The sequence below is a fragment of the Balearica regulorum genome, chromosome 11 (assembly GCF_011004875.1).
Source record: "Balearica regulorum gibbericeps isolate bBalReg1 chromosome 11, bBalReg1.pri, whole genome shotgun sequence".
NCBI lineage: Eukaryota > Metazoa > Chordata > Aves > Gruiformes > Gruidae > Balearica > Balearica regulorum.
Window position 1 is genome coordinate 1,604,580 of NC_046194.1, and position 16,146 is coordinate 1,620,725.

General features: G+C 48.5%; 2 protein-coding genes across 6 annotated transcripts in view; one reads left to right on the forward strand and one right to left on the reverse strand.

The window, feature by feature from the left end:
• Positions 1–16,146, forward strand: part of EDA (ectodysplasin A) — an 81,479-nt gene that overhangs the window by 38,796 nt on the left and 26,537 nt on the right. For all 5 annotated transcript variants that reach the window (XR_012837198.1, XM_075763008.1, XM_075763009.1 and 2 more), the window contains exon 2: positions 10,732–10,837. Coding sequence is in view for 4 of the 5 variants with exons in the window: in XM_075763008.1 (XP_075619123.1) it covers positions 10,732–10,837 (106 nt within the window). In the remaining variant the exon portion in view is untranslated. The remainder of the gene's footprint in view (positions 1–10,731; positions 10,838–16,146) is intronic.
• LOC104641987 (transcription initiation factor TFIID subunit 9) overlaps positions 1–16,146 on the reverse strand; it is a 189,992-nt gene that overhangs the window by 26,362 nt on the left and 147,484 nt on the right. The gene's annotated exons all lie outside the window — the stretch shown is intronic.

A 16,146-nucleotide genomic window follows, 5' to 3' on the forward strand; every position in this document is an offset into this window, starting at 1 on the left:
TTCCCTCCTCCTGTTTCCTTCCCTTCCGTTTTTCTCCTTCCAATAAAACGTCATAAAAATTAATCATAGCTGAAGGCTAATTTTAACATCCAGATTTAAAAAAATAGGATTTTTAAACCCCATGTGCTGAAAGGAAAAATGCGCTCTAACAGGAAGGCTTTGTTTTGTTATGGAGCAAGGAAAAATGTTTTTAAAACTTTATCTCTCTGAACAGTTTATAGCAAAATGATTTCAAAATTGTGAAGATTTTTGAAGATTTCCAAACAAGGGTACGGGTGGATGTCTGATGGCAAGGGCAGAATTAAGTTCATCAGTTCCAATGTCTGACAAATGTTCTCCTGTAACTTTGTGCTGTAGGAATCATCTCGGTGAGTGAATCCAAACCCGTTCTTTGCTGCAACGAGACCCATCTCAAGCAATGGGTTTACGTAGAACTTGAAAGATAAAAGGACAAATACCAGAGAACTGAAAAATGTCATAAATTCAGGTACTGCAGCCATATTCTCACTGGAAACCTCCAAAGCAGGATCTGGTTGCGTCTATTCTGCTGGTTGGTCACTTCTTGCAAGAAGAGGTGGCTTTATCACCTTGAGTGTGTGTCTGCTCTGGAGACGGGGTTCAAAAGAAAGAGATGATGCTTCATTCAAGAAGCTGTTCTCAGCTGTCTCAGATGTTGGGACTTCAGTGCTCCTGTCTCATAAGATGCATCTGAAAGAGGTGCAAGCTGAAGGTGTTGGGTAGAAGAGAAACACGCTCAGTGGAGAGTTGCCCAACAGCATCCTCTGGGAATGGTCTCTCCGTCTCGTTATGGTTCATGTTATATTGGTTGTGGAAGCCAGATGAGATCAGTGTTTCTGTCATGGCTGATAGAACGTGCCAGGTATTCTGAAAAACGTTTCCAAACACAGCAAAAGGAAGCTTTCTCCTAAGGAGGAGACCCAAGGATGGTTGTGGGCAAGCCTCTGCAGGCTGGAGGGACCCCAGTTCTTTATTTCACAGGTCAATGGAGGTGGTCTAAGTAGAGCAGCAAAGCCCCGAACCTCTTTGCTGGAGCAGCGCCTGGTTTCAGCAGGTTTTTAGGATGTATTATGGCTTTGGGGAGGCTTGTGCTGTCGACCTTGTGCTGTCCTGGATGTACTGGAGAAGATCCAAGTCATGAGAAAGGGTGAGCAAAGCCACAGATGGAGAAACAGGCAAAAAGAGAAAATATGGCTAATACCACGTCCCTTAAGCTTACAGGGTTTCCCCCCAAAGCAAGCGTGCACAGTGCTTTTTAGAAGTGCACAAATGCTTTGATAATATAAATGCTAAAATAAGAAAAGAATTGCTGTTGGTATGCAGGAGAAGAAACCGTGACCTCCATATGGAGGGGGACGTAGCCCAGCTGGCTGAAAATGGGACTGAAAAAGACTATGAAGGCTAATTAAAATGTGAAAAACTGACAATTCATGCTAATAGACAGCAGATCTCTGTCTGGCGCTGGTTCACAGCTAAATTTGATTTCCTTGGGAGACGAAAGGAACTGATTTAAGTTCCTTACCTTGCACTGACATCGATACTTTTCAGCGTTTTAACCAGCGTGTTCCCAGCGGAGTGCTCTGTTCCTGCAGCTCTGCTGTGCCCGGACGGGGAAGCCTGCAGCAGGAATCTCTTACTTCTGCTACCATTAAAAAATTCACTACAGGTGTCTTCATAGATGGTGTTAAACTCAGCTTTGACCTTGTTCTGCCTAACATCTGGGTTGTGGTTTTAGCTTTCCCTTTCCATGCCAGCAGGTGTAATAAATCGGAAACCCCAGCCCTTGCTCCGTGCTGTACGTTGCATACGCGCTGCTGAGGTCGGCGTCTGTCTGCAGCGCCAGCGGCATCACGCCTCCGTCCGACGTCCTCACGGGATGCACCGGTCACCTCCAGACCAAGGTAGCTCCCCAGAAGGGTGTCTTGAGACGAGTGTTTGGGCAAAGAACCTTGTAAACCAAATCTCGGTCTTCTAGGCTTGAGGTGGTGCTGGCTTGGTCTCAAATTTAGCTATTTAGGTGCTCCCACAAAGGCAGTTAAAGTTGTGATGTACGTGTAACCCAGGGATTTGGACTCTGTACCTGGTTCCGTTTTATGCTAGAAACAGATTTTTTATGGAGATTTATGACAGAAGCTGTGTTTCTCGGGGTTGTGTGGGTTATTCTGCCTGTGCTGAAGGAACGCCAGGACCCTTCCTTCTCCCAAGTTACACTCTTCCCTTCTCCTGTGAAGAGCAACCGCATCTGTCTGCCGCTTCTCCCATGTTCCTACTTGTCAGGGGTAGAGTGCATTTGCTTCAGGTTCCCTGAGTTGATAGAAAGTAAAAAGCAAGTGGTATGTTCAGCTGGATCAGGTTTTCCCTTCACTTGCACTTTTATATCCTATTCTTTTTTTTTTTAAAAAGTGCAGAAGACACCACTGTTCGTAGAGTTGTTCCTTGAAGTCTGTTCTCCCATCGTTGACTTCTGTTTTCGACGTGCCAGGGTGAAATCCTTGGGTAGTCATCCGTGCGTGTGGCGAAGACCCTGACCGTGGTCAGCACACCCTGCTTCCAGGTGGAAGCGGGGGGTGTTGTACATGGATGTTGGCACCTCTCGTTCCCTTGACCCACAGCCCAGATGTGGCTGCTAAGGCAAATTGTGAAAATGAGGCGTTATTCTCCAAAGCAGCTCGATAGCGATGTTGGCCCAGAACCGCTTTCATCTTGCGTTTATCCTGCAGCTCTGACCTGAGCCTCGAGTTTTGTCTCCTCGGTAGCGTCTGTGGAACTCATGCTTTAATTACTGCGGCTGAGGGTTTTGCGTGGGTAAAACTCTCCCTCTAGGCTAAAGTCATCTACCAGCAGCTAAAAATATGGAAGAGCAGCCATAGCCTGGATAATAAACCTTGTAGAACCCCCGGGCCAAGACAGAGTGGTCACCGGAGAAGACTCGGACTCCCAAGTCAGCAGAAAGTCCCGTTGCCTGGTAGGACCACTGAACCAGGGGCTGGAAGAGTGGACCTTGCGCCTTGCTGTCCGGTGGGCTGTGGTTGCTGGGGTTCAACCTGGAGGATTTAAAGCACGTTGCTATGAAAACTTCTTTTTGTGTGTGCGGTCTATGATTAACACAGAAATAGATGGAAAGAGTAGAGCCGATGCCGGTCTGATCCTTCACAAAGAGCCGTTAACGGAAGAATGAGAGATGAGTCGGTGGTGGAAATATAAATACTTGGTACGTTGCATATCAAACTAAGCTAAATGTATGGAACGTCCAGAAGCTGGTTTGATCAGCTGTCTAAAGCCTCCTGACTTGACACAGCCGGAGAAACCACCGGGAGAGCATTGTGTTGTTGGAAGTATGTGGTGAGGCACTTCGTATTGGAAGGTACTGACTTGCATCATGAGCTGGGCAGTTTCAGTAGTAGTTTAGTTGGTGTGCAGCTTTAACTCACCTTCCTGCCTGCATTGCTGGAATGTGCTACCTGTAGTAGATGTTAAGAGAGCGACCTGCTCCTGGTTTTGAGGGTCTTTTGGTGGGGGGAAAAAAATGCTTTGGTTATAAAGATAGATTTGATTCTGGAAAATGGTGTGGCATTTGGTGTAGTGCTTTCATCTAGCCATTTTACTACTGAAGCTCCAATCAAATTTAAAAATATTTAATCTGTGCTCTGGTTTCCCTTCGTCGGGACAGGTGATCAATTTTGGCAGTAACAGCTTGGTAGCTGCAACTGTGGGAGTTTGCAGTATGGGAAAAGATGACCGCTGTCGTACATCTAGGAGTGCTCCTTAAAGCTCTCTAACACATAAAAAAAGGAGAAAGGGAGAGGAAAGTTTCTGGGAAGGGTTCAGGTCTGAAGGAAGGTTTAAGAGTTGCGTTATACCCTCCAACGGCAATTAATTCGCTGGCTTCGTTGGTTTGTAATGAGGCTTGAACTGATAACTGGCAATTGGATTTAATGTTCTGTGCTGAACAATACAGTGGCTTTCCTGGGTAATGAAGTTACAATACCAATAAAAACTTAGGAGAATATTCTCCCTCCTCTTTTATTGTTCTCTAATGATTTTCTGTTACCGCAGTGCCTAGAAGACCCAGGAGCGTGACTCACTGGCCTTCTGAAAACTGGGATTGCGTAGTTCTCTTTGGAAAAGCTTTTCAACCTAAGGACAGAAATGCTCGGCAGATCGAAAGCATCTCAAATCCGCTTCCTAAAAGCGGTGGTGGCTCGTTAAGGGCTGTAGACTTACCGAGACGGGCGTTCCTGCCCGCTGGCAGTAGCTGGTGCAGTGCCACCGGTCCATGGCGCTACCTGGTCCACCTCCGTCTATGAGACCAAGGTCACTTCTGTTTTCTAATGGTGAAATACTTGCTTGGCTCCTTCCTCGTTGCTCGTTACAAAGTTCCTCGTGAGTATTGGGACGGAGGTGGCTCAGCTGTTACAGCTCCTGCTCAGAGGCATTGCTCAGTCCCTTCTTCCACCCAAACTTCCCACCTGGCTTTGGATGAACTCCTTAGCATCGCTGGTGCTTTTATTCTCTAGATTATAGAATTGCTTTGCCTCATAGCTTTGGGTGGAAAAAGCGTTTAAAGATCACAGTTGGATGTAAAAGCCTCAGCGAGGATCCTTGCGTGCAGATCAGAATGCGGAGGAATCGTGGTGGGTTTTGTATCGACTCAACGCTGATGGTTTGTGCCCCGGGACCTCGGGCTTCAGCGTGAAGAGCTGGTGAGAGCGGGGACGTGGCTGGCGTCGGGAGGGGAGGAAGGGTGACGAGGAGCGATGAGAGGTGAAGCGTTAGGGACGAGAAGAGCTATGGGCAGTCTTGAAGGAGAGGACCAGACTTGAGCTTTCACGCCGGTGAAGGGGTTTGCAGAGGATGGTGTGTAACTTACTCCAGACCCCTGGAAAGGATGCACGCAGCCGAGCTGGGCTGAAAACACCAGATTTGGGGGAGGAAGATGGGTTGTGAGAGTTCCGGCTGAGAGAAAGTACAACCTCTGCTCTCTCCATCGCTGTCTCTGGCCACGTCCTGCCTGACGGTACGTACCGTGCTACAAGAGTTTTGCATTCAGGGCTGTGGCTTGTCTTGCAGACAAGGCATCTGTATAAATTTTTTTCATGTTAAAATGGGAATTGTTTACTTTTTCACTTCTTGCGTTTTATGAGGAGAAAGTAATGACAAAAACAAGACTTAAAATATATTGAATGGATTTTTTTTTCAATAAAGCGTAGCTACTCCCCAAACTTCCTTCCAGTCTGTTTGAAAATAAATAATATCTGCTTCTTTTTTTTTTTTTTCCCCCCACCATGTGTTACTAGAGGCAAATTTCTGATGGAGGACAATGGGGCTGATATTCAAGTAGCTGCTACTCTGAACCGCAACCTCCGACAGCTGAACTTCAGAACGCCAGAAAAACAACAGTATTGCTTGCAAAGAATGCCTCGACAGAGCTTAGGCTTGTTATTAGTCTTCTCACAGTAACGATCTCCAAAATTGCAAATGATGAGGGAATTTGACTTTAACAATACCATTAAACAATAATGCACGAGGATGATTTCACCCTTTTTGGTTTTTTCCCTCTGGTGCTTTAAGATTCTGTGCTGTAGGAGAGCGCGGGTTTTAGTGATTAGATCTAAAGCTGGCTGGTCCAGCTTTCCCGTGATTAATTGGAAGCCGGCTTTGTAATACGGCAGGCGGAGAAGACTTTGGGGGGTTTGGTAGTGATAAATATGCTTTGAAAGACTTTGCAAGAATGCGCTTTTCACTGAAAAGGGCTCGCGCACCTGAACGCGTGCGTGCTTTTCCCAGTTCTGCCGTTAATTGGGAAGAAGATGCTGGTTCTTCCTACCAGCTTGGCTTTGCTTAAGGAAAAAATGTGCCATTTGTACATAATTGTGCAGGTTGGCTTATATTTTTCCCCTTTTCTCATGTTCAAGCTGTTTGACCACTGGGAATACGTTCCCTTGGTGTCCAGTGGATCTTCATTCCTGTAAAGAGTTTCTGAGGGATGGGCGTTACCTGAGGCATTTGCAGAAGGATGCAATTAAATATGCAAACCTGCACAGTTATTTCAGCATCCCAGCGTTGTTTTGCTTATTGCACGTGGTTTGTATATCCAGCTGTAACTCCTTAGTACATTTGGGTTTCATAGCTTGAAAAGGTTCCGTAAAAACTAAGTTTTATGTATATGTTTATATATATATATGCACATCTCTCTATTCTTCTGTGGAGTGTGGGCAGGCTACGTTGTTTTGGGGGTTCCCACTGTGCTCCCCTGACATCCCAGAGCAGCTTTGTTCCGTGTTGCCAGAGCGGGTTCTGCAGAGAAAATCACCGCTTTTGTATGCGTGCCTTTGTTTTTCTTTATTTTGCTGAGAAGAAACCAAGGTAGAGCGGGTTCATTCTGGTGAGGCATGCCTTTACTATTGTTTCACATGTTATTTTGAGGTATGGTTTCCCCTGGGATTTTTCCTCTCTTGCCTTTTTGACCTTTTCCCATCCTATAGTGATTTTTCTTGATTAAAAGTATGGAGCTTGTAATGGGTTTACGTGGTGTTTCTAAAATTAAGGTAATTTGAGGGCTTTAGGTTGAGGGAGGAGGGAAACGGTGACTGTTCCAAACTTTTCCGTCGCTGTTGCATAACTACAGAGAAAAGACGACTTCTGTTTTGGGAGCAGGTATGTGTTACTAAGCTCCTCAAAAATACTCTCGCTCTACAAGCGCAGAGGCTGAATCGATTCTCCGTGACTTTGAGGGTGAGGAGTTTCAGGGAGATGGTGGACCAGGAGGGTGACTGCCTTTAGACCTCCCCAGAGGGCTGGATGCCGCAGCCGGGGTGCTCCAGCGCAGCCCTGCCCTGCTCCGCCTGCCTCGCTGGGTGCAGGGGGCTCGGCCGGTGCCGATGTGTTTGCACAGCACCCAGATTCGTCATCCTGCTCCGCCAGCTCCAGCATCTCACCTCCTGGACGCTTGCATCTCCAGATTGCAAGTTGCAATTAGGGGGACGAGCGTGGGACACCCGAGCCTAGCGGGGAAAATGCCTCTTCCAGCCCTGCAAGTGTGTTTGCTCCACCTTTTCCTAAAAGGATGCAACTGATACTTGTGCAAAATGTTTCTGGGTGGTTTTAAAATGCTGGGAAGCTTTCAGCCATGGGAATGGCTGCAGTGGGTCAACGGAGACGCCTGCCCAGCCCGCTGCTTTGCTCCCCGTAGAGGGAGGGAGCCCGCAGAAGCCGTCCTTGCCGCCCAGCGTGTTTTTGAGACGTGTGAAGCGTTGCTTTCAGCGACCCCCGTGTCGTAATGCCGCGCTAGCGTCCAGCCAGCAGCATTTCGCTGAAGGTTATTTCTCCTTTTGCATCTGTCTGGTCTGTGTGGCTGCATCATGTTTTGCTAGATGGGTGGCAAACATCTGCTCGTTCTGCTCTGCAAATCCTCTCCCTCGTTGCGGCCACACCAAATAACAGGGAGTAGATGAGTTTAATTTGAGGCACAACAACGTGCACCCTTACGTCCAGACCAAAAGCTGCAGAGTCCAAGAGCTGTGAGCGAATACATTCATCGTATCTCGGGGGGTGGTGAATGGAAAAAAGCATCGCTCGCTTTTCCACCCGGTGCAGCTGTGCCAGCCGCCGGTTCCTGGCCGGACAGCGCGGCCCTTCAGGGCTGACCCGGCGGCCGAGCATCCCCCGACCTCCCGCAGCTGCGGCTGTTGGAACAACGGACCCCTTGAGTCATCGGGGAGAAGCTTCGCCTTCATCGGCGTGGGGAGCTCGCAGCTGAGGGGAGCGTTTCTGGGCCCGGCAAGCCCCTTGGCCATCCCTCGCCCTGCCCCGAGCTCCACGGCGTGACCCTGAGCAGCTCCCTCCATCCGGGGGTGGACCTCCTGGAACCCCCGTACGCCGGTCTCCGTGGGTTAAATACCGCTACTCCCATAATTAAAAGTTCTGTGGAAGTCATCCCTAGGACAAACTCTGTTTTTTTGCTCACAGCGGTTGTGTCCGTTGCCAGGCTAAGCCTGGAGTTCTGGTGTGTTAGTTCTCCAGGAGAGCGTGGGTTCGTGGGGTTGGTCTCAAGGCAGCATCTGCCCATCGCCGGTGTGGTCGTGATTACTGCCACAAGCTCTTTTTATTGGGTTTTTTTGTACATAAAAGGTATGTTTCGGTCATTCACCCTCCCTGTCATTTCTCTTTCTGTCTTTGAAAGACGACCTTTAATGGGTAGATTACTTTTAGCCAATATTTGGTATTTTTCTGACTGATCTGTGATAAGCGTGATATGAGAATTAAACCTGGGTGACAAGAGAGTAGCAGAGTCGGGGTTGTTCAGCCTGGAGACGAGAAGGCTCTGGGGAGACCTTCTCGTGGTCTTTCAATAGATAAATGGGCTTATATGAAGGACGGAGAGAGACGGCTCTTGCTGCATCCGTGGTGGGAGGAGGAGGAGGAAGGTCCGGCTGGGTGATGTGCTTTGGTAGCTGTAATTTGAGTTGGTGTTTTATTTGCTTTTTTTAATTTAACCTAAGGTTTCGCATTAGTATTAACGCTGACCTAAGCATGCTTAAGAGCCCCATTACGCAAGTTTTGTGAAGAGAAACGTTATTTTCATTAACTGTCCAGGAAAATAAACGCATTCTGTCCATCTCTTGTATTTCCCCTTCTGAGACTAAACATAAATAGTTTGGTTCAGATTGTGAAAAGCCTTCAAGTCTCTGAAGAAATATTGATTGTTTCACTGAAAGCAACAAAACCTGTCAATCAAAATGAGAAATCGGCGTGTTTCATCCTTTCCAAATCCTTATGGTTTTCCAGCTGAAACTCTTTGAATTCTTCCAAGCCCGCTAGCGGTTCCCTTTCTTTACAGCATGGGTGCGAGGGTGGCATGCGAGGATCCTGCTTGTACCTGGCAGGAAAAATTACCGTCCCGGTGTATTTAATCACCAATTTCTGGGCCAGTGCCCAGATGGGGAGAAGGAGGTGGCACGGGGTGAGCTTGATATTATACTGGAGCTTTTCAGAATTGTGGCCGTTGTGTTAAAACTGTATTTGTAATAGCAGGGAAAGGGAACCTGTTTGTTTTGACACAATTAGGGTTGCGCCGTTAAAAAAATAGATGTTCTTAAGATGGAAAAACGTTGGGTTTAGCCTCAGCGCTGGGAGCAGCGAGCGCGTCGCTTGGCTGAAGGCGAAGGGTGATGCGGGGCGGGATGCCGCGCATCTGGTCCCCCACCGCTTCATCTCCAGTGCTTTTGTTCAGTCCTGTTTTGTAAAGCTCAAATAAGAAAGCCAAGCAATAACGGCGTTCAAAAGCAGCGCTGATGATTTTGCTCAAGTTTTAACCTGAATTCAAGTGTAATTTGCCTCTTCAATTAGTTCTATGCTATTTCGACTTGGTTTCCCAAATCCGCGTCCCGAGGCTGCACTGGGGCTCGTTGGAGTAAAGCAAGATGCGAAGGTAAAGTCCGGCGGCTGCTGGTTCGGAAGCAGGACGGGGATGCTGGAAGCAGAGCGTGGGTAGGGAAATAACTTGGGAACAGGCGCTTGTGTGCGGGGCGGAGGGTGCACCCCCTGCACCCCAAGGTTGGGGAGGGCAGGCAAGAGCCCCGGGGCACATCAAAGGCAGAGAGACCTTTAAGGATCATATGATATGGACTTTTATGGCCTGTAGCTTAACGAGCCACTCTTTTAACTGGCGATTCAGGGAAGGAGTGGGTTCTTCTCTGCTATCTCAAAGACGCTTTTGGTGCTACGGGTTTTGTTCTCAGAACAATAGCGCCCTTGATAACCTCTGGTGCTGCTTTTTTGAAGCTTCTTCATTGTTTTTGTAGGCTGTATTTGGCTCGTGTGTGTATTTATGGCTTAAATAACTGTGACGAGGTTTCTTCAGTGGAAAGAAAAAAACCCATCCTGGTCAGAGCATCGCTGGTGGGAGGGTGCGGCAGAACAAGGTGTTTGGCTCCTAATTCATCTTTTGTGAAATTCCTTATTTTAGGGAGTGGAAATAGCTGGGGGAAATGCTGCTGGTGATGAGCCGCCTGGCCCTGGGGTAGCTGGGAGGACTGGTGAAGTTTCTAAAGCGAAATTCCAGTTTCTGGGTAGGGATGTTGATTTAATAACTGTCAAAGAGTTTTTAATGCGGTAACTATTTTTTCATGAATAAGAGGTCGCTACATAAAATTTTTTTTTGCCTCTTGGCAAAGATCATGCTGTAAAGACGTACTTGCTCTGGGTTTAAAGTGTTAATTTATGTGGTATACTGAATTGGCTTTAAAGGTCCCTGAAGACCTTTGAATCTCAGTAGCTAATGAGCCTTGCAGAAGAGAGCTTGAGAGAGAAAAAACTTACTGGCAGTGAGTAATACTGGTGAAAGAGCTCCAGGATTGAGCAAGTTTTGCAGAGAAGAATTAGAAATGATCGCATCGGCATTTGGGGCGTTTGATTCTTTCCAGCTATAGATCTCCCCTGACGCTGCCTGCGTCCCTGTCCCTGCTGCCCCCCGTGCCCTGGGGGATGTTCCTCCCTGCCAAAACCCTTCAGGTTGAGTTATCCCAAGTCCTAGATGCCTTCCAAGGGGACACAGCTCCTTGGGATGAGGTGGGCATCCGTGTGCAGCCCCCACGCATCTCCCCCTCGGCTGAGCTGTCCCCGATGGAAAGGATTCGGCGTTCAGGCTCTGATCTCTCCGCTCGGCTAAGCCGTCTTTGCCAAAGATGCTTAAACTTGTCCTCCTTCTTCCAGCTGGCCTTGCTGAACTTCTTTCACCCTGAAGAAAAGCTGCACGTTGGAGAAGAAGGTAGACGCGTCCGTCGAAATAAAAGGAGTAAAGGCAGCGAAGGGCCAGACGGTGAGTCCCGCTTCGTTCCGCGCGGCTGCGCTACTTGTCTTCGCCCAGGCGAGCAGAAAACTGACGGGTTTTTGCAGGTCATGGTACAGAATTCTGTATGTGGAGGGAAAAAAAATTGACATCTGTGACTTTTAATAGTTTCTATCTGATTTTGATTGCCTTCCAGTTGAGGAATTCCAGGCGTTCTGATTTCTGCAACTGTAGGTCTAGTGATTTTCTGCAAATTAATGCTGCTTAGTAATTTCATCCTTGGCTCTTCTTCTCTAATAGCGAGGCTCTGTGCTCATTTACGGCTATAATTTCTGCTTGTATACCTGTGTTTGTTGTTCTACTGTTTCCCTTTGCCGTTGCCGTCCCTTGGCGAGAGCATCGTCCTCCGTGTCCTGCTCTGCTACGCTCAGGTGCCAAAGCCCTTCTCTTGTATCTGGTCTCTTTGTTTCAGACCTTCTTGTTGGGTTTGGGCTTGGTGTCTGACAACGCGCTGGCCCTACACGAATGGTCCCACCACCCGCTCCGTGATGGGATGGGCCATGCCGTGATCCGTCGTACGTGCGCTTTATGCGAGTGCTAAACGTTACAATGTGGTAGGGGTTCTTCTTAAAAATGTTTTTAATCTGGGAGACGGAGGCCGTTCCTGATGGCTGTGAAGGCATCGAGCTGGCGTGGAGGACGCGGCGGTGGGAGCAGGAGTCAGGCTGCGAGGGTTGGTTACGGCTTCGCAGGGTGAGGGACCCCCATGGGCTGCTGGTGGGTGAGGTCTGGCAGATACAACGTCGTTAGAGAAAGCCTTCTGCCTGAAAGACTGGGAGAGGATGGCCTCGCAGCCGCCGGGTACATGAGAGCTCCGTTTCAAAGATGCTCGCACCAGCAGGGTCACGGCAGCCGGAGCTCCGTACGGAAGGGACGGGGAGGCAGGTGACCAGGAGACGAGGAGCACGTCCCTTGCGTGGGTGATGGCGTGTGACCCCTCGGACGCGGTGGTGATTCCTGGGGGCTCTCCGGGAGCTGCGCTCCGTGTGCCGAGCGGCTGGCTCTTCACGCGGCAGGTGTCCTCTAAAGCCCCCGGGCATCTGAAGGTGCTTTAAAATGGAAAACGAACCCCCAAAGAATTGTATTCCATGCTTGAGGTCGTGCAACGTCACCTTTTTTGTTTCTTGAAGAACAGCACCAAAATCTTAGGTAGAGCATAACTCGGGGTAAGTACTGCGACATCTTTATTGCACCAAAACCACTCTCAACGCTTCCTGAGAACTGAAGTAATGAATACCAAAATAATTAAAACTAACTGCACCTTCAGCCCCTTCCCCCAGCCTGCATCCTGCCCATTTCAGTGTGAGGAGCTTTATTTCCAACGCTGTCTTTCCGTGATTGTCGGACTGCCTCCCGTGTCGAGCTCCTGGAAGAGCTCCCGCGTTTCCCTGCTGCAGAGAAGCAGAGCTCCGTTTTCATGCGGAGAGGAGAAGGAGACTGGATGCCAGGGCACGTAGGGAAAGAAATAATGAAGTAGTGGTGTGTGCGTGGCTTGATGCCTGCGAAGCCCAAGTCCTGGCTGTGTTATAACCCTCTCGGCTATCGTTAGTTTTCCTCTCCAGCTCCCTGGCTCCACGAGTTTCCCATCTCCCCTGAAGCCTTCGCGATTTCACAGCGGAAAAGCGTTTCCCTGTGGCTCTGCTCCAAGAAAGAGCTTCGTGAAACTCCCCGGATTCCTCCTCCCCGAAACGCTGACAAGTATGATGCATTTGGTACAGACTCCCTGAGTGATTCCAGCTCAATGTGGTCCATCATCTCCAGAGCCGGTGTCGCTCTGATGCTCAGATGGCTCAGGCAGGATCCAAGCCCTTTTGCACCGACTCCTTGAAATCTATTCCAGCGTCTTCGCAAGGCGCTTGTAGAAGTAGCAAGTTTCCACTGTATGGGAGCGGCGTAAACGCAGCGCTGCGGGCAGATGTTCGGAGGAATCGGCCTCGTCCGTTAGGCTGCCTGAGCGCTGCCTTTCTATTGCCAGATGTGCGGAGCATCGCCGCACGGGGAGGGGTAGACGCTGAAAGTCGGTGGGCTAACGAGGGCGTTTCTCCTCACCCCCATGCCCGCGTGAAAACGTGTCGTACTTTTATCGCTTGTACCCATTTCCCAGATTTCCTTTACGTTCCTTGAGTGCGTCGGAGTGGAGTCACTCCAGAAATGTGGCACGCTTCCACTGATTGTATGGGGTTTTTCTAAATTAGAGGCTTTGACCCCGTAAGGTGATAAATTGCCAGAGCGACGGATCATTTCCCTCGTGGTGTTAGCAAGGTGGGTGATGTTGGCAAGCAGTTACATCGTGTTCGGCCGTCTCGGTTTTATTCGGTAGAGCAATATTTAACAAGCGAAAGCTGTCAGGGCGGGGATTGACCTTGGAACAACCCTAAAATCAATAAATAAACAGAATAGCTTTCTTGTGTAACTTGGGCTGTTTATTTTAGACCTGCATGAAGGAATCTTACTTTTTTACAGAAGGGCAATGAATCATTAAAAAAATAAATAACTAAAATCGTGTCACGGTGTTGATAACACGCTTTTCTTCCTGAGTTTTGCTAAGGGAAAGTTGATCGAATCTTTGATCTCCAAAGAGCCTCCAGAAGATAAAAGTGGATGAACTATAAATTCCCAGAAGGAAGGAGATGTGCTTTCCACTTGAGGCCTCACTAATATTTGTCTGGAATTAATTTTATGAACTTTCAAGTCCTTTCACACATGCAGTGAAAGACCAAAGTGATCCGAGTGTGGAAGCCGTGGTTGGAGGAAAGCTGCTCGGTCCCCTTCCACGGCTGCTCGAGTCCTGCTCATCTTGGTGCCGTCAACGGGACGGCTTCAGTGATTTATAAATGTCAAAGATAACACGGTTCCTTTCCTAAAAGGTTTTTTTTTCTTTTAGGAAAACTTGCTCTCAAGCCTTCTGCTGTGAAAAAGGTGGTTTTGAGACAGGTCAGAGCTGCTCCCGTGGGGCGGGAGGAGGGTGATGGCCGTGGCCGTGCCCAGAGCCCCGGGGATCTGACGCGGTGCTTGTCGAAGAACCCCAAGAAAAATGGTGTGCAATAGTGCAAAGCTATCGGTCGGATCCTGTCACTGCCAAACAGGACTCCAGTATTTTGAGGGCTCCTCCTTTGAGGGCTCCGGCTTCAGTCCTCCCACCTGCCCGTTATGTTTTCCGATGGCATTTGCTTGGCTTCTGCTGGCGTCATCCCCGCGCAGTGCCCCGGCAGCGGCGGAACGGCGACGAGGTGCCTGCCTGGCTGCCCCTGCCGTGGGCAGACGGGCTTGACGGGAGCCTGGGGACGCCTGTCCCAGTCCTCAGGAGCGCAGATTGTCTTTCAAGCCAGCTTCCTCTCCGTGCCACCAAAACCAACGTTTGCACAACTTTAAAAATTGCCGCTATTTCTTTCTGCTTCTGAAGGACCGGGATTATTCCCTTTACAGCTCCATTTTACGCTGGTCTTTGTGCGCAGTGTCCCTGACTCCACCTGTCACTTAATTTGCTTTAGTTCACTAAACTTGACCCTCTTCGACGTCTCTCTCTTTATTTTTCTTCTTTTCCCCTCCTTCCTTTTTGTCTTGGTGTGTTTATGCTGCTGTGGAACCGCTGTTGCTCCCAGATTAACAAATCATTCTGGAGCTGGTAATTAGCAACAGTTGTGCTAAAAGGAACCATCAAGAATGTTAAATTAGTCCACTTTTAAATAAACTGTGTATGAAATGTTAGATCTCTATTCCCAGAGCACCAGTAAAAATGCTGCTGGCTCTTTGCTAACGAAGCCAAAATATGGGAGTAGCATGGTTGTAACTACAGAGACAATTCCGTGCTCTTGAGGTTATAAATAATGACAGAGCATTTACAAAGCAGATGTCAATAGGACTCTTTAAAAAACATTGTTTAAAAAAAAAAATAGTTTCTTTTTCTCCTACTTTCATCTCTGTTCCCAGTTAGATCCCTGCCGTGCTGCTTTCCTGGTTTGTTTGGTTTTTGCTTTTTGGTTTGGGGTTGGGTTTTGGTTGTTTGTTTTTGTTGGGGTTTTTTCCCTTTCTAGATTTTTTTCATATTGAGCTTGGTGAGAAACATAAGTGATTGTTATCCATTCTTTGATTTGGAGCATGGCAGCTGGGAAGAGGCTGAGCAGATGGCTGTCCTTAAGCTGACAACAATTTGGTTCCTACTACTTTGGCAGTCCTTACTGCCGAGGAAAGTCCTTGATGAGAATTCGTGGGTTTCAGCGCTGCGAATGGCTTTTGTCGAAATGAAAATTAAATGCTGGGGGGAGCAGAAGCTCGTCTCGATCCTTGCCTCTACCTGGGGCTTTGGAGGTGATGCACCAGCTACGTGGGTCCGGCGTTTCAGCCCGTTGTATTTGCTTGGTGTTTTTACGGTGGTTTTGGGATGGTTGAGCAGGTAGGTGATGCTGGTGCCTGGCTCCCTCCGTCCCTCCGGGCAGCCCCGGTCCCGCAGGTGCCGCATCTCGTCACCCCCCCACCGACCCGGCGGCGCTGACGATGCAATAGGGCTTTTTTTATTATTATTATTTTTATTTTTTTTAAATATCCAGATCACAATAGAGACTTTTCCTGCTGGCTTCCTCTCCTTTGGAAAGGGCAGGTTCGTCCCTCTGCCTCCAGAACAATCGGTGCCTTTGTGTCGGCCCCGTGCAATTCCCCAAAGCCCAGGCATTCCCAGAAACGCAGATGTATGAAGGGCGATAGAGCCTTATTGTGCTCCGAAACCATGGTGATGAGCGCTCAGTAAATACAGAACATTTCCTGGATACTGGAGCGCAGGGGACGGTCCCAAAAGAAAGGCTCACCGCAAAGTGCTTGCGCTTACTGATTGCCCCCAGAATTTCTCTGTGATTTCCCCCAAAATGAGAGAAGGGAGGAATTAAGATGATGTTTGAGTCTTCGTGGACAATCTCCATCCCTTTCCCGTGACGTCGCTGTCAGTGCTTGTTATTACTACAGTAAAATTAAGACTGCGGCTCGTTTACAGATCCTTACCTACATGTTATCGCTATGGTTATTATAATAAGGCCAGCTATTTGTTTAAGGTTTTGTACCTCGGGCACTTTTCAGCCACGAAGATACAGTGATCAATAGGTAGGTAACTTCTTTCAGCCCGCGGTCTTGTGTCTGTGCTCATTTCTAACCAACGTTTCCACTGAGATGGATCCAGGGAAGCTTAGTGACTGTCTGAAAACCCGGGATGACGTTTAGGTCGTGGTTTCGGTTCTGTTTCAGCAGTGGTAGGTTAATACCGTGTCGTTACTGGAAACAAGTGAAAGCAA